The sequence below is a fragment of the Haemorhous mexicanus genome, chromosome 1 (genome assembly GCF_027477595.1).
Source record: "Haemorhous mexicanus isolate bHaeMex1 chromosome 1, bHaeMex1.pri, whole genome shotgun sequence".
NCBI lineage: Eukaryota > Metazoa > Chordata > Aves > Passeriformes > Fringillidae > Haemorhous > Haemorhous mexicanus.
This window is the reverse complement of record NC_082341.1, coordinates 94,818,205-94,840,954: the sequence shown is the minus strand read 5'-3', so window position 1 is coordinate 94,840,954 and position 22,750 is coordinate 94,818,205. Positions and strand designations below refer to the sequence as shown.

Genomic DNA, 22,750 nt, shown 5'->3' with positions numbered 1-22,750 from the left:
TCTGCTTTAGTCCATCTTTTCCTATCGCAAAATGAAAATATCCACTGCATGTGGGGTTGTTTGGTTTTTTCTTTATTTCAGAATTTTCTGTAAAATATTTTGGGCTGCATTTCTCCCATAATTCACAGTAATGTCATCACAAAGGCTAACACAGTTTTTGAACACATTAAAGGAATCACTGAAAAGGCTTTAAATAATCTAAGTTCAAAAATATTAGTGGTCTTACATATACTTTATCAACGGATCACTAGGAATTTGCATTGCATTTTAAATTAAAAGCTAGTTTGTCTTCTCTGTTGAGATGCAATTTTTTATACTCTGAAATCTACTGTAAGAATAATAAAGGTATTAATTAATTATTAGTTTAAATTCCTAGCCTCTTTCACTGGGCACATTGCATTATATAATTATGCAAAAGTCATCGACATGAGAGATGTTCCTGTTTAAAAATGCATGTTTAAAACCCATTTTTATGCTGGAAAAAATAAAGTGGTCTGGGATAGAGGCTACTCCTCTGCTTTTCTCCATTTAATAAAATAATTGTAGGGAAAAAAAAAACACATTTGAGAAGTTGAGCTAGAAAATTCTGCCCTCCTCTTCCTGCACTATGTGTACAAAATCCATGGGACAACAATGGCCAGGAACACTCCATACAACTCTGAAGAAACCACCTGACCTGCAGCGAGCTGAAAATCTTCATGCCAAGTTTCATCCTCCCAGCTGCCAAAGCACTCTGCACTCTCATTTTCTCTGGAGGTCAAGAACCTCTTATACTGAACCACTTAGAATAGAACAGAGAAATCAGAGTTTAGGAGAGGAGGAGATTATGTGACTCTAAAGAGGAGATCAAACAGCTGTGAGTTCGCACTCACATCCTCCTCCAGTTTGTCCTCTGCCCACTCCGTTGCAACCAGCAACTCCGTGGGCAGATTTCAGTGGCAGATGGGCTGAGTCCTGCACACAGTTATCTGGAATTTTCCACTGCACACATTATTTTAGGAAAACTCAAGTGATCATGTAGTTACAATAAACCCTAGTTACAGCACACGCTAAAGGTCTGACCTCCCATACCAACGGGAGGCCTCCACTTGAACCTACAAATCTATGAGCTTCTGGTCTCAAGTATCAAAGTATTGGAAGGGGAATGAATTTACTACAGCTCTGCATTTGAGCCACTTCTGCCTTTTCACATCAGCTACCTGAGTTGCCCTATAAATGATAAACATGGAGATCAAGTTTTTAATTGGGAAAATACTGTTGTAAATTTCCAGCAACTACAAAGCATCTAAAGGTATTTTAGATTAAAAACAAGACACTGATTTTCATTTCTTGGATTCCAATCAAAGACTAAAGCTATGTGATAACTTTAGAACTACTTCAGAAGTTTATGTTTCCTTACTTTAGGAAACACAATGTTAAGTGTGAAGTCTATGAAAAAATACACTAAAACAGTAAAAGAATAGTTTTGTCTATGATTCAGTCTTTTCAAGATAAAGCCTAGAGATTCTGGTATAATCAATATTTTAGAAAGCAAAATGATTTCCAGGATTTGATTCCATTTAATTGTGGTAAGGTTTCTTTTCTACTATGTCTTGCTTCACACTCCAGTGCATGTGACATACATTGTTTTCCTGTTTCAAAGGAAACAGGATACAGGCTGAAGCTGCAGTAATGACATATAAAAACATATATATATATATAGATATATATTGGAGGTTAGTGCACACTGCAGGGTCTAGGTCCTGGCAGCGATGGCTTTCTATTCTACTCTTACTCATGGAGACTAAGCCACTTGGTGATTTAGAATGGGATAATTGAGCTTTAAAGTTGATTTGAAAAATGGTGGTCTATAAGATAGTATTTTTATCTCTTCTATAGGCAGACAGTGAGATTGGCAGATCTTTCACAGGCTGGTTATAAATGTATGACAGGTCTAGAAATGCCAGTCAGACTTTTAGGAAGAAAAAACATGAAGAACATCTGGTAGACACAAAAAAAGTCACAAGAGCAAACATATTTTTTGAAGGGATTTCATTCAATGTTAAAACCCTATCCAAATCAAAATAGTCTTTTGACTTCAACTCCTGGCCTGCTCTCCCAATGCAGTGAAAGCCCTTTCCCAGTGGATGACAACAATTTCCCAGTTCTTAGGTCAACTTCTACTGTTCTTTTGCATGCACTCATGTATCTTCTATAAACCACATGGAAGCCATGTGGAAATGCACAAAAATTACTTTTTAAGTAGAGGAGAAGAAGAGCTAAATGCTCTTTATAGTCGAATTTCAGTACCTTCCAATACCATACCTAAATCCAGTATTTATTTAATTTTCTGTTACTCTTTGGCAGTACAGGCTCTGACAGTGCTTAGATTACAGGGCTTTAATGTGGCTGAGGCTTTGTCATAAAAAAATCAAAACAGACTTCAAAAATTACTCTAGACATGCGAAATTAAACCTCATAATGTATTTGCAGTTTTTAAATCTGTTTTTAAATTATTCAGATCAGCTAGTGTTAGCTGCATAATCTAAGTTGCCTTGGATTCCTCTTGCAGTCAATGAAAAGAAACAGAAATATCCAGGAAAATTTATTTCTCCTACTGCAGATGCCTACTTTATGCTAAAATGAATAAGCAGGTGTCCATCTCTCACTGCTTACAGAACAGTGTTGAGCTGTAGAGGTGGGAGCTGAGGTAAGATGATTCCTGTTTTCATTCTGGGCCCATCAACACATGCCTGGCACAAGCACTATGCATGAGACCCGGGGATTTCCCTCCTCCATATAGAATTGCAGTCCTGTTTGCTGGGGAGTATTAGGTTTGTGTGAATTTATCACCTAAAGCTGTTTCCCCTCAGGGAGCTTGAAGAGAAGAAATCTGGCTCAGCTTGTGGGGAAACATAAGCTTTCTTTCATGCTGAGGTATGTCTTACCTGCTCCTGGGCACAATCACTTCAAAGCCTTCCTAGTGCTGAATGTTGTGGCATGTATCTCACAACACCAGCCTGCATGTCGAAAGCAGAACTTAACCCCAAAGGTACATGAGCACTGCCAACATATTTCAGCAGCTTCCATACTGGGCTTCTCTAATACAGCTATAAAAACTGCAATACTTCAACAAAGGTTAAAAAATTTTCACATGAAATGGGCAATTAATTTGATTTTCTAAACAGTTTGATCTAGTGGGAGGTTAATAAGGGGTGGAAATTGTTTGTTCAGGTCTCATTTGATGCTCAGGATTGTGTCTCTGAATTAAAGATATCATAAGCCAACCCAAATTTACAAACACAGATGTTTGGTTGATCATTTAATAGTGTTTAATTGCCAAACCTCTCTGCACTGAGAAAGATAAAAAAACAAAACATGATCAAATCAGCTGAGAAGCCTTATTTGAAATTCAGGAGATTCGTCACTGGATTTGACCCCAATTTTCTCTTAGATGTGAGACACTGACCTACACCAGTAAGTTTTCATAGGGAAAGTTATACCATTATTGACATTCATTAAATCACTTCCCAGTATGGTACTAAGCAGACTGACATTCTAGGTCATGTGTGGGCCATACACCTATTTCATCATGCATTATTTAAAAAAAAAAAGTCACAGCTAAGGTGATGATATTATTAACTTGGTAAAAAAGCAATTAAAATCTTCAAAGAATGAACTTTCAAATAGCACAGCAACACTTAAATGTCATATTTCTGTTGCAAATATATTTTTAATGATAACATTTCTTTGTAATGTAAATCAGCCGCCTCTCAATTATAACATGTTAATCAAGTTACTTCTCAATTGCTGCCTACCCATCAATGCCTACAAGTCCACCACATGTCATTCTGTAAAAGCATACTAATTACTTGATTATATTTTAGTCAAGTTTTGCAAATCCAACTTTTTTCTTCAAGACAGCATATTACATGCAGATTTGCCTGTTGTGGGAGAGGGGAGAGCAGAAGACACATTTACCCCTCCCCTGTAACTTCAGCCTAATTCAAAATCCTTCAAGGTAGCCTAACATGTGGGACTTGGTCCCAGAACCCAGAAAAAAGGAAACATGGGTACCCACACACTGCTTCCTAGTATGTCATACACACAGGTCTGATGAAAAACACAAGGCTGAGCTGCACAAATACTTCAGAATGGTTCAAAGCACATACCTCAAATGCAGAGCAGGATTTGATTGGGTACAGGTAAATTTTGGCGATAGTGATGGGCTTGCCACCTTTTCTACACATTGGCACTGCAGTCTCAGAAACAGCTGCCCTCATGCTTTCTGCCTCAGGCTCTGGTGGCTGCCAGCTGCTAGTTGTCTCTGCCTCAGACGGAATATTCCTGAGTTCTCTGTCAGAGATTTGCAGTATTGGAGACAATTTATCCGCCTTGTTAAAAGAAAGGTGGTCATCTGGAACAGACTCTGTCGTCAGCTTTGTAACAGACTGGAGAGGAATCTCAGCATCTGAGTTGCAGAGTCTGGTGGCTATGATGAAATTCAAAAAAGTCTGTGCATCTTCAAAAGAAGACATGTAGCCAAAGGATATTCTCACAGAACCAGTGGGACGCCCATCAACTAGGTCTATGTTATCTCCACAGACATGGCCAGCCTAGTTTGAAATAGGAAGAAAACCAGAGAGCTGTCATGATACTTTGCTTTATTTCTCTTTAATTTTACCTAGTTATTAACGTGTCTCTTAATTCTAACCTGAAAAACTGTTGTAAAAAAATAGAAGGTTAACTCATCAATACAAAGAGAAAATGAAGAAAATACCCTCAATCATCTTATGATTTACTTAGGCTATGAAGATTTTTTTGAGCTGCTTGTCCTATTCTATTCTAGGGGAAGAGATACTTCCCAAAAACATATCAGAATCACTTAAAGGTTGTATGTCCCATGATGGTCAGCTCAGACAATCTCCAGGGATATTCCAGTCTCACCTGCATAGTTCACTGGGATTCAAACTGTGATGTTATGTTCAGATAAGTGAACAAACCATGAGACGGCTGATTTTTTTGGGGCAGTTTTCTCAATATTCACTGTCAGAAAACTGCCATTTTATACCACCAGTGGCTTTATCATGGCTTATGTTTAATAGTCCAAACAGCAGAGAACTAACTCATTTGGGATAGCAGCAAAGCAGAGACTTGAATCTAGAGTTCAGACATCCTAAGTGACATAGGAATATCCAACAAATCTGTCTTGCTGATCCGTCAACACATTGTTTTCAGGATAAAAGGATCTAGTCTTCCCCGTAACACTTCCTCCTTTAAAGAGCACAAGTTTCCACTTCAAAGAATTTTGCTGAAAAATTTTTTGAATGTCCTATAGTGACCTCCATGTAGATACCTATCTGATAGGTCTCTCATACAAGACTCTATGGAAAACTCTCCCTTAAGAGCAAAAGTTTCCCATTCTTTAAGTGAGTCAGTGAGTGCTGCCACTCACCACCAGTGAAGCAAGCTAGAGTCCCCCCTTTCTTCATCCACTTAATAGTAGCTCACCAATGGACTTAAGATTTAGTCCAAACTCAGCATCATATTCCCTAAGTACAGCAGCTGTTGGGTTTTTTCTTCAGAATTTAATTTATTTACACATTTCTGTCACATTAAAAATGGACACATGAATAGTTTATTTACATGAGGGCTTTTTTTTAAAGCAAGAAATGTCACAGGACAGTGAACATAGATGCAATTTATGCAAGGAGAAATAAAAACCCTACATCTATGTCAAAGCATGCAACACAGTAGTAAATATTTTAATGCAGTGTGAAGTAGTTTTTATCCTTGACAACAGAGCAGAAGCAACATTTTCAAAATTAGGTTGCATCTGTTAATGTACCCTTCTGTAACCCTTCTGCCAAGTATTGCTTGATTGACTGAGGAGAGAGGTTCCTACTGTGCAAATAAGTGAGTGAGTTCCTACATAACATTCTAAGAAAACTAACCACACTTCTCCAGGGACACTTGAAGACAGAAAGTCCTCCCTCACAGGCATTTTATCATGTACAACTTCATCTGGGAAGGAAGAATACAGCCAGCACCCTGGGAAAAGACGAAACTGAAGTATATGTGCAAATAATGTGATAAAAGATGCCTTCCTCTACACAGTAATGTTGTCAATAACTCATCCTGATCCTTCTCAAAGCACTGATGGGAATGGAATGTCCCCAAATAACGACTGTGTAGCTGTACCACCTCATTATACAACCTTTGGCGATTAAGTGTCTCTCCATAAATTTAACTTTAGCCTATCCCCATTTAAATGAGACAGACCTAAAAGGAGTCACTCACTCCTTAGCAAAATCCTCCTTCTATAAGGAGATCCAGTAGCATTGCAGCTGGTTATTTGGCATTTTTCACTTCAGCAAAAGGGTAGTCTGTTTTTTGTTTTCTCAGAGGAGAGAGCTTCCATGGCAAGTCATAGCACCTTTTTCCCAAGGAAGGTATTAAAGAACTGCAGAAGCCTTTAAGAACTAGTGCTATCAGTCCTGCATGTAAATGTGCTTGCAAAATTATCTATATGTCTCTGTGAAATTATAAGGCAGCTATAATATCATCACAGCAATTAGATTTTTTTTTTTTTTTTTTACCTTTGGAAGAACATCATTAATAAGGTTTTTGATTGTTCTGAATTAATTTACTGTAATTTCAAACTCTGACAAATATGCAGACAAGAAGCCTCTTCCACTGCAGTGTAATACATCCTGCTATACATCTTTTAATGACAGCGTATGGGAAACATTAGTAATCTGGAAAACAATCTTTACATTCATATTCTAAAAATCTAACACACCAGTAATCTAAGTAGATTTCATCTAAATTTGTTTCATTCTCTGAGATTCACTGTGTAGTTGCCTTTATAGTTTCCTGTCCAATTTGCATACATATTTTAAATTGTAACACCCAACAGCAACAGGTCTACAAGACTAGAGCATTAGTATGTACAATAATTAATTAGGATACTTAAAGAAAAACATGAAAGGAATTGTTCAGGAAATTCTGTTCTGCTGGAAGTCTTGATATCATGCAATTTCAAAACCAAACAAGAAGGCCCAATTTCCGATTCTCCAATGAAATAATAACAAGCAACAGACACTTCTCTACATCCATTTTGTTTCAATACCTCATTTCAATGAGCTGAGTTTCAATCAATTTAGTTCTTTAACAAGGCAAAGGAGTTGAATGCTTAAAGAAAAAAAGTCAAATTTAACTTCATTCGTAAAGTCACAGAGACTCAAAACCATGGGATGTGATGCACTTCAGCTTTTAAGTTCTAACCACATTCAGAGACTAACCTGCAGGTTCCTTTGGATCTCCTCATTGCTTATGTCCAGATGCATCTGGCAGGCTCCAGTGTTACAGAAGCAGCCTGTGCGAACGTGTATGTTGTGGAGACTTGCCATGCTGTCCACCTTCCCAATTGAGCAGAAGACACAGGAGAAGAGTGAAAAATAGACATTTTAAAGTTGTGGTCAACAAGATACAGTGTTTTAAAGGCAGAAATCCATGGAGGTAAATTATGTCTCCAAACAATTAACAACTTACTGCAGCTTTTACCATTCCTATACAGATTTTGCATTTTTCAACTTTGTTACTTCAGCTAGAAGAAAGCAGTGGTAGGAGCAGAGATGTTTACCTTAGCATTGAGCAACTACTCCACAATAAAACACACACAACCAGGTCCTGAGCCTATGAATGCCAGTACATCTGCTGAATTTTAAAGCTGTGAACAGGTTTATTCACATCAGGGCTGCTAATTACAGACCTGCAGCCAGGTGTTATTTGGTGTCTTGACAGAGCCACCACCTGCAGCTGCCTCTGAAGAGAAGCCTGGGGCACATTTTCAGGTAGCTAAAGAAAACCTTGTGCTCCAAGGATCTGAAACTGCAAGTCCTCATTACAGAAACCAATGGCATCTATGGGATTTTGGCACACAAGTGCTGGAAGGATCATCCCCTCAGTAAGCAGTAACACTTGCCAGGACAAGGAATGAACTGGAATGCCTCAATGAGTCTTGTACATACAACCCCCCAATCTACCAAGTCCCTGGTTCATTTCTTCCTCGTGCTGTTTGGTATTATACCATTTCTTTATCATCCACTGAATAATGAATGGCCAGAAATACAATACTTGATGACAAACTGGCATGAATAAATTATGGGAAGGAATGAAAATGATGTGCAAAGACAACAGAAGAACGTGCCCATTTGTGCCTCAGAAAGAGACATATGTATGCATGCACTGGGAGGACAGCACTGCAAGGGATACAAATTTTAAGGGTTTCAGAGCACACCTAAGAAAGACTACAGGGATCCTCTTAATACAGCTAAGAAACCATGGAACCTCATGGCAGGGACCTGGAAATGTTTTATATTGATCTCAAAAAGCAACAGCAGCAGCTGATAAGATTAGCTGAGCTACCACCAGCTATTTCTTTGATGAAAAGTGATGAGCATTCCTGGTCAGGACTGCAAGAAAGGACAGACAAATGCATGAAATCTGACCCCCACCTCTACCACAAAACAACCCAAAACAACCTTGTACAACTTGCATTAACACCTCTGTGCTTTTGCTCCTTTTCTACAAAAGAAGAGCTGAGAGCCGTGCCAATAAGCACGCTGCAGACTCAGGGGACTCCACTGCACCAGGGACAGAATCCTTCATGCAGGAAGCTCAGGCTCAGCTGGATACACAGCAACAGCTCAGCCTAAAGGGGCAGGAAAGGGAGTGTCAACCAACTCACACTAACCACTTCCCTAACTGTGAGCCCATGCTTTGTCTGAGGTATCAGTATAAATGTTCGACCCAGCTTTTGTAGCTGGCTAAATCTCTACTGGCTTTTATTATTTTTAACATAAATTCCCTCTGTTTGGAGCAATGGCCCAGTACACATACCAAACACTTTCTGGTATAATTCAGTCTATCTTCTGTCTTGACATATCTTCTGATATCTCTGAGTTTACCTGTGTGCACCAAGTATCTTTAAAGTCACTATATCAGTGGCTAGAAAACCCAAGCCTTCTGTCAGAACTTACTCCATGCTGAAATAATTCAATCTAAATAGTATTTAGCTCTGCTAAAAGCAGTGAAGAGTTACTGCTTTTTTTTTCATGTGTGGGGCATAAGGATCTCTGCACAAAAATGTGCTGTATACAAAAAAAAATTCTACAATGCTATAGCATGCAAGTTCTCAAGTTCACATTTCAGTGTGTTCTGTGCCACTAGTTCAGTTCAAAATTGTTTGATTCTCCAACACAGACATAATCAAAATAACTCCATATATACAGACTCGGAAAGCAGAGAATACAATCAGCCCCAAGATCCCTATTGATGAATAATGCCTTGGAGAATATCTTGTGTTTAAAGCATGTTTCTCAAATTGAAGTTTTAGTAAAAGGCATCTGTTGAGAGAGACTGTTGTGGCGTCGTTAGCTTTGTTTTGTCAGAAGACTTCAATATGGGAACAGTGACATTTTCTTGATGTCTTTTTTAATTTAGATGAGAAAAGTTGTCATTCTGCCATAGCATGGTTTGTCATGGTGCTAGTGACTTGTGGGCAGATCTGTCATTCTGTTAATCATGACAAGCAAGGCAAAAATCATGACATACTTCACTGCTGAAATCATACAGCATTTGGGCTTATTTACTCAGTCTACAAAAACCTTTAAATAGAATCTTTTTACTTTTCATACTTTTTAAAAGGAATGTTCCTGGGGCAGCCTTGTCAATCAAAACGTATGTAGTGCAATACAGTTTCCATGACACATCTTCAAGGAATTGCAAACAGGATTTTTAATTTTTTAAAAATTTTGTCAAATAAATTATTACTGTTCTTTAATGAAGAATAATTTCACTCTAGAAATGCAATCCAATCCTTACCTACAGTAATACTTTAGTTGTAAGATATATTAATCTGTATACTGGACCAGGACTTCTGAGACATAAAAACATGATCATTAAAAGAATATGGGAATTGTGATTCAGGAGGAAAAAGGTAAGTTATGAATAGCTTATTATATTAACTGAAGTTCATTATTACCAATGTGATAATGTGCACAGATCTTGGGAATGTGATGCATACTCAGTGGAAACGATGGCACCATGTAAAGAACCAGTAAAGTCAGCACTGCAAAAATATCTGTCCCTTGAATAGATGCTTGGTTTTCCCTTGGACATATGCTTTGATTTCTTCTTGTTTATTTTCACCCTAGAAATACACTACTTGGGGAGTTAATTTAATCTCTCTCTGCAGTGCTATCACATAGCAAAACAAATAGAACATAAAACATCTGTTACAGTTATTTTGATGAAGAAAAGCTTCCTTAAATAAAACAAATCTATAAAATTGCCATAAAGAGCAATAATGAATATTGAGCTCAGGGTTATGAAATACAGAATGTCACTTGCAGCTCTGTCTGTAACAGCAGAGGGTGACTTTTGGGAGCCAGGAATGAGTTCATCAATGAAGGCACAGAAGCATGAATGGTACTAATGGTAAGTACACAGCTTCATGTACTTGGATTGCCAGTTTTGGTGATTCCCTGGATCTGATGCTTGGAAATACTGTGCCCTGGTTTTTAAGAGATTAGAGACTACAATTAAACTGCAAAATAAATGCAGAAATCTTGCAGCATTTTACTGATTTCAGTCAGTGAGTACATGGTAATCAAGCCATCATGCTATCTTGGAGTCCCTTCTGTCTCTCAGAGCCCCTTGGCATTCATTACTTTTTCTGAAGCTCTTTACTGTGGGCCTGGCCCTGTAGACTGCTTCACACCCCAACACTTCTGATGTCACATTGACAAGCAAAATGTGATTTTCACACTTCCAAGTCACGGTCTTCAAATTTAATAAAGATACGTAAAGGAAGTTTGCCTAAACCAATTTTTTAAAACAGTTAATTTTTCCATCAATGAACTTTTCTTTAGTGTTGTCAGATTGATCAAATGCTCACATTTGGGGTTTTTTTTCATGGTGCTCTATCTGATAAATACAATTTTTTTTAAATTTTAAAAATATTGGAGTGGAGAGCTTTCATTTTAATGCATTACTCTACATAGTCCCCTCTTGGAAATCTGCTTTTTCAGTTGATACTCATTGTGGGAATCCACAAAATCAGAGGGTTTTGGGAAAGCTGCAAAAGGCAGGCCTCAGAGACAGCAGAACTGTGATTAGAGCTAAGCAGTAGCCATGAGATAGGTCAGCAGAAAAATTATTTAAAAAGTAGAAAAGCAAGGACGAGTAGAACAATGGTCTGTGTATTAACGCTTGTCTAGGATAACTTCCTAAGCTGCAGAAAAGTTTGTCTAGCAAGATATTAGGAAGTTTGAAGTTTAATAATGGAGCTCTGTGCATTGTGTTTTAAGGCTTACAAGCAGGCATTGTATTCGAAATAAACAAGCATTGTTTTAACCAAAGGTACGTGTGCTTATAGTGGTTGGATGGAATCACTGTCAATATGCTTTTGCTTTGTGTGATTGGTCGAAAAAGTTGTAAAGTAAGTTGTAACATTAAGTTCTTGGTCTGCCGCCTGGGATGTGAGCTGCTGGCATCTTCCCATTGTCATAACCGTGTAATGAGACTGATGCTGAAAAATAAAACAGCTCAAGGCAGGTTCCACGGCAGTTCCGTCCCGTTCGTGGTTTGTACATAGCCCCTGGCCAGCGATACTCATCAGCTGGAAAGCTCTGAGAAGAAATGAGATTCTGGTCTGGTCTGCTTTCCCATTCCCTGCCACACAATGCACTGGTGACTTCTCTGTGTTTGCTAAATGACTGACTTCTGCTAACAATTCACTTCAGGGCTTCTGAAGCACTCAGTGAGAGCTGTAAGTTTTTCTCTGGCATCAGGTTCCATTGCAATAAGTCTTAGAATGATACCTGCTGTAGGTATGTAAATGCTAAAGGAGAGTAAAGATTTACAAATAGCACATAATTTTGCATTATTCCTAATCAACTAAATCTAAGACTTTCACCAAGAATGATGAATGCTTTAGAAACCCCTGCTGAAGTCATTCCGATAGGATGCAATTCTATGTAGCTCTTATTCAAGCAAGTACTTATTTGTGTAAGTTATCACAAGAATTATTCACATGAATAAAGGAACTTTTTATAATACATCGTGAAGTGTTCTGAAAAAAAATAATATAATTCAATACTGGCAAGTACTGTCCTTCAGGAATTGGGATTAGGACTTCTCATTCTGCTTTCTACAATGCCAGTGCCCAAGTATCAGAGCAGTTTGTCTGTCTGATGGATTTGCTCATTACAAGAATTTCATTGCACACCACTGATGGCTGGTTATAAAACAGGCTTCAAGATGCTGTTCTCCGCATCCAGTGGTAAATTAATTCACTGATTCATGGCATGGAATTGGAGAGAAAGTAAACTAGCTCTTTCTGTCACCCAGCATTTGACTAAGAAACGCTGTTGCTGATGCAAATGCATACTTAATCTTGTTAAATACAATTTAATAAGAAGTAGGTCAGAAGGAAAAAAAACCCAGCATTTGTTTCCAAACCATTTAGTGGCGGGGTAGGGGGGAGAAGGAAGAATTTTAGTTGAGTTACAGTATCATCAACTGTTTTAACTGCATTGTTTTCTACAAAAAAGGCTTTTTCTTTCCATCTCAGAGAAATAATTTCTATGTGGGCAGATTCTCTCAGTATTGAGCAATCTGATCCTCTCCTTTTTGCCTCTCTAGTTGTTGACAGTGGTTTAAATTAACCAAAGAGAGGACATATATCTCTTCTTAGTCTTCATCCATTCATCACTTTGACCAAAATCCCTTTGGTAGAAGGCAGTGAAGTATTAGACAGAGATATTGAAATGTAATAATATTGTCAAGTTCAGTGTCCTGAATATACTTGTTCAGTATAAATGCTGTCTTATCAGGAACTTTACACCCGATATGATAATTTTCTCAGCTAGTTTTAAAGACAGTCAAATAGCAGGTAAGATTGCATGGGAGAGAAGCAAGCTGGAAATATTAGCATAATTCAAAATATGTGGGTTGCCACTCTGCAGGAATTCTAACTTAGGAGATGCCATACACACAGTGAACTGCAGGTTCTTCATGCATAAAGGAGTAACAATAATTTTACATTTCTGACAACCAGAAGCTGGAAGATTTCTTGGGGATAGGGTGGCTATAAAAACAAAATGAAACAATGAAACACAGTCTTGTAATGGATGGCCTAACAGTTTTTTCAACTGTTTTTTTCCTTTCCTGTTCAATATGCAAGTGAATTTGAATCCAGCTATTTGAAATGGAACAGACTGATGAGTAAGCTAAACGTCTTGGTTTTCTTTCTTTGATTTGGAGCCTTAATGACCATAGTTCTCTCCAACCAATGACATCTTCTCTTCTGGTTTTTTTGGGTTTTTTTCCCTTCCGGTTAAAACTGCATTCATTGACAATGTAAAGCTGGTTCACTAAAATGATATCAGGAAAAGGATAGATTTCAGGAAGAAAGCAAAGCAAAGGAACTCAAGCCCTCAGTGGCTTCATAACTGACTTCAACAAAGCATCCTCTTGTGAGTCATAGAAAAACATCTGTATCTCTCCACCCCATTGAGCATCCCCAACCATTTTTGTAGGCTAAAGGCTTTCAGTCAAATTGCTGCTAGTCAGAAATGTTGAAGCTAGAGGAAAATTACACAGAAGACTAAAACATAACTAATATCAAGAGGGATAAAGGGGAATGTAGCAGACTTATACAAGTGGAAACAATGCCTAGGAATAAAAATGTGCAGTGCATGCTACTGAAAGTCCAGTGACATAGGTTTAATTCATGTCACAGCCAAAATCTTCTCCACCATTTTCTATTTATTTTAAAGCACTTAAATCCTCTCCTATCTGTATTTAACCCCTGAAAACAGGGATAATAGAACATAGGGAGGTTGTGGAGTCAAATTCCCATATTATTTTAGTTACAGTCACAGGATCCTATACAGTGGTGTAGTAGGAAGAGGGATGTGGGGACAGGAAGATGCAAACAAGGAAGCAGAGTAACAGAGAAGGTGGGGCTAGTCTCTTTTTGTCTTGAAAGGCATCAGATGGTGGACTGAAACTAGACACTGCATGCATTCAAAGGCAGTTGATCTGCTTTTACCAAGATCAAGGACAAGGGAATCCAGTGGAAGCTCTCAAAAGTGCAGTTCTTTTCCTGGTACCATGTGGTTTTTTTTCTACATTTCTCCCATGTGACAAGATCTGTAGTTTAGAGCCACAGTTTGGCCCTGTTACCAAACAGAAAATGTTTAGCCTCCCTCATTCATCTTGGATTCTTTCATCTGAACAACTATGAGCATCTTTCTTTTATCTCTTTTCGTTTCCTTAGCAACATGCAAGGACACTTCAGAGAAACAGTGTCAGACAACACCTTCAGTCTAGTCTTTCATGAGGCTCTCTAACCTTGATCAGCTCTGATGTGCAGTTTAATAGTAGGCAATTTCAGGCACACTAACTCACATGTGTCTTTGTCCCCCTGCAAAGAGATAAAACAGAAAGAACTCAGCCTGTACTCTGCCACTACTACCTCAGCAAGAAGAGAGCTTCATTACCTACTCACCAGGTTTGCATTTCTCACATTGAGCCTCTGAAGTACAGCACCTCCTTATGCTCAGTCAGTGATCAACTATTATGATTATGTTCAGACCTAGGTCAATGAAGCTGCCTCCTATATTGTGAGCTCCTTTTTGCATGGGCTGTCTTTGAGCACCCAGTGCCATGTTACAAAAGCAAAGATCCAGATTGTAATGATTTCTTGCCAGTTTGAAGAAACAAGGTGCCATTTATTGACACACCAGTGTGGTTTACTGCATTGCTGGTATCTCCCTGCTCCAAGACATTCACAACACAATTGGAAACTAATTGGAACCAAGGAAATCAGTATATGTTCAACAGGAATCTTCACAACAATCTTTTTGTCCTTATAATCTTGTTTGTATTCTATTGTGCAGATCCATCTGCCATTCCTGGCTTCCTGAAATCAATGGCTAAATCCATAGCTAAAATCAATAGTGAGTAATCAACTCAGCAATTTTTAGGTAGCTATTGGGAAGATGGCCAAAAATCCCATTAAGCAAGTTAGAGAACATTTTCTTTCCCTGAGTCATCAAAATTAATATAATGAGTGGTTATGCTTCTAAAAGCATTAGTGTAACTAGCTCAGAGTCATATGACCATTGCTGCAAAGCCGTTCTTAGCTGGAATTAAAAATTGCTGGATTTCCATTTTCTGTGGCCCAGATGAAAAAATGCTGCACTTACAAAACCGAATGATTGTTTCACATGGAAGTAAAAAGAAACAGACGGGGAAAAAACCCTAAAAAGACTAAATATGAAGAGCAACAAACATGTCTTGTCTAATAACTTTCTATGAAGATTTATTTCAAGTTGGATAAATGTAGTAGGAGGTTTCCCCCCTCATTGCCCACTTTCTCCTGCAGGGATATGGTATGAATTTCCAGACAAGTACTGACAAGTAGAACCAGGCTCTCTGGTCAGTCTGATCCAATTGATTTGGTATCAACTTCCCGTGCATGGGAAATGCTGTAGCTCATTTCTTTTTTTCACTCCCGTAATTCACATGTTGCCATTGCTCTAATTGTGTACACCATGTGCACAGTGGACTGGAGATGATCTTCTAGTGAAAAATATTGTCTAAGACACAAACAGCAATTATTTTGAGAAATCGACCCACTTCAGATATTGCCTGGGCCCTTTTATCAGGTAATGATAAGCAGTGATATGAATATGTATTGAACCAGCTGTGTGTATATACAAATGCATCCGCCACTTGATATCTGAAGATTTGACAGTATTTAACATATTTTCTCTCCACTCCTGTGAGGTGAGAGTAAATTGGGAAGATAAGGCATTGAATTCCTCAAGGTGACACTGAAAGCCTGCAGCAGAGGGAGGGCATTTCACCTGGCTGGTGCCAGGTCGTGGTTACTAATCTAAGTCCAGCTGAACAATTCTTTAAGATATTACTAAAGGAAAAGGAAGCTTTTAAAAGAGAATGTTGTGAAACCAAAGCACTGTATTTACAGTATGAAAGCACTTCCAGAACTGGCTATCACCATGACATTTACCTAGAGCAGCTACTTTTTTGTGCATTTCCCATCCTGCCTCACACCACTTTGTCCTGTGTTACTTTTGCTTGCAGACCTGTCCAAATACAAGCAGATGGAAGAAGTTCTACCTGCATATGCTGCTCTGTTGCTTCCCTCGTCACACCTCATCCACATAACACTGCTTCATGCTCCATGTCCAGCTCTTCCCCCATCTTGGGTGTCTGAAATCCTCTTTATTTCTGCTTTTCTGCCCAAACTGGTGTCTCTTTCTTTGCCCAATATATGTAATAATGGAGTCATTCTGAGTGCGAGAAATTTAGTTAAATACTCGGAAATATTTTGCAGTAGTGAATATAGTACTGCATGTAAAATGTAAAAATTGCTGCCATCTCTGAGAGTGTAATTATGGTGTGGTTATTTGTTTCTTGCTTTAATAAAGTCCCAGAACAAATTGCCTCTGATAAGAAAGGTTTAAGTAAAGATGACCATGCTATTCTAAGATATATTTTTCTCCCTCTACCTCTCAAACGACAGGGTTGAATTTAGCTCATCTGCTAAGCTGCTTACGAGAAAATTCACTAACATAGAATGCTTTGGATACAGAAGGAAAAATGGGATTAAAAGGAAAATGAAATTTTGTTTATTGGGGGAATCTGATTCTGATTTTGCCTTCTTCAAGTAAGGTGCTAATAATACCAAGGCTGTGGGTTTTATCCCTGTATGGGCCATTTACTTAGGGTTGGACTTGATGATTCTTGCAGGTCCCTTCCAACTCAGAATATTCTGTGATCTGGAACTAAAGATTATACTCCTAACACACACTGCTAGCAGAAAGAGGCTACAAGAGTACAGAAGGTGTCACAGTGAGTGGTTGGATGTAAGTGATTTGAGGCCACACATTCCGATGGAAGACCCTGGTCTTCACTTCAGAATGATAGAAAGCAAGGGAGAAAAGGAAAAACCCAGTGGGTCATCAAGTCATTACATTACATTAATTCAAGGTTGTCTGAGATGGAGGAAAATGAGTGAGACAGTGGGCACATGCCATTATAAGAGCAGTCATCGTAGTTATAGATTTACACTGAAGGGATGCACGCTAGAAGTTGTCTCTTGAGAAATGTTGATTTTTTTCCTTTTAATTGAGAAGTGGGTGAAGAGAGTCAACTGAAAGTCTAGATCTCCCTTCACTCTATCTGGATTGATGAGGGTGAGCAAGGACATTCTAATGTATGCTCCTAGGCAAAACTGATTGTAATATATGTGAGCAGGGTTCTCAGTCTCGAGAGGCACAACTCATTCATATGCAACACTGCAGAAGAGCCTTCCTTAGGCAAACCAAAATGTTTACATTCTCTGTCTCTGGCAGCTATTCCTGTTATAGCAGTTTGTCTATCACACACAAGTGTGAAGTGGTAGGCAAGAAGGCTGAGACTGCTAATGGACTGATGCTCATTCCCTTCCTGACAGGATTTTTAGGGGACATGGCAAGCATATATGTACACTAAGGGAACTTTTGTGGGTGAGCCTATCACAGAGAGTTACTTGTTTAGGTTCAGGCTCTAAGCTAAGGAGGCAGTGTGAAAAAGCAGAGTATGGATGTATGCTGGTAATCCACAGCTGAAATGTGAAATGATGGTCATTTTTCAAAAGACAGCCACGATGGTTTGCTCACTTTTTAAAGCCCATTACTGGCTCTATTACACACAGGAGGAGAAAAAAAATATTGTCTCAGAAGATCAGTGCGGAAAAAGAAAAAGTTTGGTAAGGGAAGGGCTATTTTTCACTACTGGCATAACACTGAACTGAAAGTTGTGGCTGGGCAAAAGCTCTCTAGTGCATACAATTCAACAAATATTTCAGATAAAATTCCATCTGACCATCTGTGTCATCTCTTTACCTTCTTCCGGCTTCCAAACTGACTTTATAGAATAAAATGTGAAGGGATTATAAAACTCTGGAATTATCTACTGAATATACAAAGAGAATTTTACAGACCTCATCTCTCTATCAAAACAAAGAGAAGATTTCATAAATTATATTAGCATAAAAGATCTCCCAGAGCAGAGATGGTGATGTTTTTTGATGTCTGCAAGTGTGAAGAGAACATACAACATTTGCACTTTGACCCAGTTTATAAGAAATCCACCTTTTTGTGTGTATGATTGTTGTTTCAAATCTATGTTGATCTCTTATGACTGTTCCATCTCTTTGAGATTCAAATCAGGTTGGACTTCATAGAGTCCTATGCAAGTTTTTACTAAAAAACTCTATGAAAAAACTTCATAGAGTCCTATGCAAGTTTTTGGTGAGAAAAAAAAAGATGACAAGGATGCAAACTGAAGTTGAGTCATTGCTTTCAGTGTTCAAGAGGCTGGCAAAGACTTGGGGATGACAGAACACATGACATTCATATATGCTGAAAGCTGCAAATATTCATTGTTAATGAATGAGCTGATGATTCTGTGTGAAGAGTTTACTGCATGAGCTCAGCACCAGATATATCTCTGTAGCACCATCTTTTGTTACATCGCAAGCCCTCTTTAAAGTCTAGGGCTGATTGCCTCTGTTTTTCTGGTAGCCTCACAAGGAGGCAGAAGATTGACAGTTTGCTGCTTTAATGTTAACTCCTCTGCTTCTATCCTGCAGAGGTCCTTCATCCCTACCCCTGCACTTTCTCACCTTTCCAAATTACCAGTCTGTCATCTGTCCACACTTCATTAGCAGCAAAAAATCTAATGCTGGGGAATTATCCATTCTTGACTAGACAAGTATATATGAAGAAGCCATTTGGCAAAAAGGCCATCTTTAGTCCTGGACCTGTCAAGTACTCTTCATAATTCAACTCCTGGTCATAACAGGGGCTTTTTGATGCTGCAGTGCAAATAAACACTTAACAAAATGACAGAGGTGCTACTGCAGAGGACAGGCATCTTGTGTGAAAAGGATGCAGGTGTCCTCCCAAGTGATTTCAAGAACAAATTACTACCAATAGTAGTCTATGAGACAGCTTTACTGAAGGAAATAATTTTCATGGAAAGTATGTGGTGCAGCTCAAAGGAGGAAATTTAATGCAGTTTTAGTGCTCAGAGACGAGAGGTTTATGGAAATTTCAAAATGGTAGTAGTTTAATTCCCAGAAAAAGAAATATTTCATGAAAAATCTAAATTAAAACCTAAGCTTTTGAGTGACTATTATTGTTTGGGGTCCACAAGTCCCTCTTATTTAATTGTTTTAATTACCATTTGGAGCAAAAACCTCTAAACTAGTAATTAAACTGTCAATTAAACCAATGATACATATAGCATACAGCACAAGTGTATTCCAAGTATAATGTTCTACAACAGTATTACCCTTCAACAGTCACAAAGATACATTTAAACGAAAAAGCAATAGCAATTCAACTGACTTCCACAGTTACTTCAATCCTTAACATTCAAATATTCTATATAATCAATATTGGGACAGGAGGCTGTAAAAATTGCTGCCATCTCTGAGAATATAATCATGGTGTGGTTATTTGTTTTTCACTTTAATGAAATGCCTTCATTTGCTCTTCAGAGCAACATTGAAGGTTTTACTCAAAGATGAACCTGAGATTGTGGCTGTTTCCTCTTGGTGCAATTGACCTTATGTATGTAATTCAAGAGTGTTTGTGTTTACTGGCACAATCTTGTTAGCTCTGGTAATTAAGCTGATAACACTGACAAATGGATTTCAATCGTATGAGCAGGTAACAATAACTTTCTTCCCCATTGCTACACAGATGAAAGACATAATTTTTTTTCTCTGTTCTCATTTTTCAGCAGTGGTATTACATGTCATGTATTTCACTACATGCCTTTCACATGCAAAATATCTTGGGCTTAGTTCAGAGTTTTGAATATCGTGCCAATTATGCAAATCTTGAGGCTTAAATGTAAGCTTGGTATCCTCTGAAGACAGTGTCTACTTATGAAGTCTTTCTTGCCAATCTCAAGTGTTCCAAATAAACTGCTCCAAAGCATCCTCTTAATATTTTCTCTAGAATCAGTTGGCCATATGGTCCTTTTCAAGCCACCAAATGTTAATGTCCAGTCACACTGTGCCCTACAATAGGCAATGGGCACATAACAATTGCCTGTCAGAGAGGTTTGACGCCTGGTTATAAGTTATTAATTATAGATGGGATATCATCCATAAAGGAAAAGGACATTAGGTCCTTTCTCTATTAATGTGAAAAGATAACCTGAGTCATTAACTGGTGTCCACTCGTAGTAAATGCCATCCAATTTTCCCTTCATAAAAAATTCCCCAAAATGTTTTCTGAGAGCCTTCTGAAACAGTGTTCTGTTGACTCCACTGGATTGCATGTGGAGACTGCACTGTGAACCCACATGAATGTGCAGACCATAGGCACCACCAAAGCAGAGGCCACTATTTCACTTCCAAACAATTAACAAAAGTATTGGATTTACCTTTGATTCGAATAAACCTATATAAATTTAGACATTCATGCAGGTATGAAGAGATTACATAGTCAGCTTCATGAAGCTTACTTTCTGTATTTTCTTTGTAATCATAAACAAGAAGCAGCAAAGGTTTTTTCTTCCCCATAACTTCTATAAGGTGTCTATGAAAGAATTTCATTTGATAAAGAAGCTAATTATATATATATATATATCACACATTTTGTAGCTTTGGAAAGAATAGTGCTTGTTAATTCCTGAAAGGCATTAAGTTGCACATTATTTTAATTAAATGAAGTAGTGTAACAGGCACTGCAGATAAGACTGGGATGCATTTGAAAATTTTATAGCTCTTCATTCCACATATGCTGGAAATCTTCAGAATCTGGTGAACAGCACAATCCAGATGATACAGATCAATAAAGAAGCTTTTTATGAGCAGACACTGTAGCAAACAGGCACAATGGATTCATAAGACTATGAAAGAATTTTTAATTTGAGGGTACGATTGAGTTTTAAAAAGTGAAACATGGATCAGCCAATTTAACTAAGAAGTTGTGAAAATCAGAAATCAGAATAAAGGTTTTAATTTTAATCAAAGAATAGAAGCAACACTGAAGTTTTTGGGGAGTTTTACAAACTCGATTGTGTTAATATCTCCAATCTTTTCTGAACATTGTCTCACATATTGAAGGCTACACAAATGACTAATTCCTAAAATGTGGACTGCTTTGAAATGAAATGTGGTGAACATTTGCTGCTATTTGATAGCATTGGCTAAAAAAGATGTATGTGAAGAAGTTATTGAGTACTCTACATTTGGCCATCCCATGTTCATCAGGTAAATGCCTTACAAAAATGTAAAACTCCACACTTGCGGCTACAAAACAAGTGCTTCACTTCTGTTCTCCCTAGTGAGAAATGGATCTCTTCCTGTATTCTTGTAGACATATCTCCATGTTCCCCTCATTATCCTATTCTCTCAGGAAGTCAAGGGAAAAAAAGAAGAAGCAAGAAAAACAAGAGCTCTGTGGTTTCTCTGCCTTCTGCTGATGAGCAAGTGAGCAACTGTCCCCTGTGTGACCCACTGCCCACACGGTGCACAGCCATACACACAATTATGGTCACTCTCTGCTGCAGGGAGGAAAGCCTAATGAAGCTTCATCTTAAAGATACTTGGTATAGCTGATGGATAAAGGCTACAAAAAGCTGCTGAGAAAGACAGCATTTAAGAATTTCTTGAGCTTGAATCTCACTCTTTACACTGATCATTTAACTTTATTCCATGGTTGCTCAAGAATATTACAAGAATGTAATTGTTACAACTGAAGGGAAAAGAGTACTCCTCTTTCATTGGTGACTGCAATATTCTGAGATCTAATTTCACTTGTATGTCAAAGCTCCAAGGCAGTCTCTTTATCAGCTTTTCCAGACTTGCTCTTCAATTCCCAATTTTGAGTACTCTAGAGAAGGAAGCCAGCAAAATATCAAACTGCCTAGTCAATGTATCCTGTTAAACAGCCCACTTCCAAACCTCCTGTTTGTGGAGTAATAAATCTGAAAGATATTGCCTCTGGCTATTACGTATTTTGTATTGTGCCAGCACTATTTATTGGATTCTTTTTCTACTGCTTTAAACATGGTGTGTATATGTGGTGCAGAGCTATGAAGAAACAAACCCAAAACCTCAGAAAGAACAAAAGATTACCTTTAGGACAAAGAATTCATTGTGAACACGCTTAAATTAAAGTACAACAGTAAACTCAAGACAAGAGTAAAACATACCTGTGAAAAGCCGAGCACTTGTCCATTTTCATCGAGCACGTTAAAATTAATGATTGGACCTTGGGCATCAGGATTGCTGAAATCTGTGTCACTGTAAATACGTACTACAGGAGCCCCATTGGCATATTTCAAGTTAGACAGCACAGTGTAGGTGTAGTGAGCTAATGCAAAGGTGTGCTGTTTTATTTTCTCCATTCCACCTACAAAAGAAAAGTGCACATACATGTCGGGGCATTATTTTTATGGCAATGTAAAAAAAAGGATGATTTTTCAGAATGGTGTGGTGTGAGGCAATTAGCACAAAATTGATAGTTTTGTGTTTCTTTAAATGCATATACAATTTTCAAGTGTTTCTTTCCTCATGTAGAAGTTTCAGAAGTAGCGTTGCACCAAGGATTTATCTATAGTTAATCTAATGTAGAAAGCTAAAGTTCCACTGAAATGATTTACA

The 22,750-nt window shown here is 38.1% G+C and overlaps 1 protein-coding gene across 2 annotated transcripts in view; it reads right to left on the bottom strand.

The window, feature by feature from the left end:
- MOCOS (molybdenum cofactor sulfurase) overlaps positions 1-22,750 on the bottom strand; it is a 210,133-nt gene that overhangs the window by 31,103 nt on the left and 156,280 nt on the right. For both annotated transcript variants that reach the window (XR_009487894.1, XM_059856631.1), the window contains exons 6-8: positions 22,300-22,499; positions 7,284-7,400; positions 4,152-4,595 (exon numbers count right to left, since the gene is read on the bottom strand). Coding sequence is in view for 1 of the 2 variants with exons in the window: in XM_059856631.1 (XP_059712614.1) it covers positions 4,152-4,595; positions 7,284-7,400; positions 22,300-22,499 (761 nt within the window). In the remaining variant the exon portion in view is untranslated. The remainder of the gene's footprint in view (positions 1-4,151; positions 4,596-7,283; positions 7,401-22,299; positions 22,500-22,750) is intronic.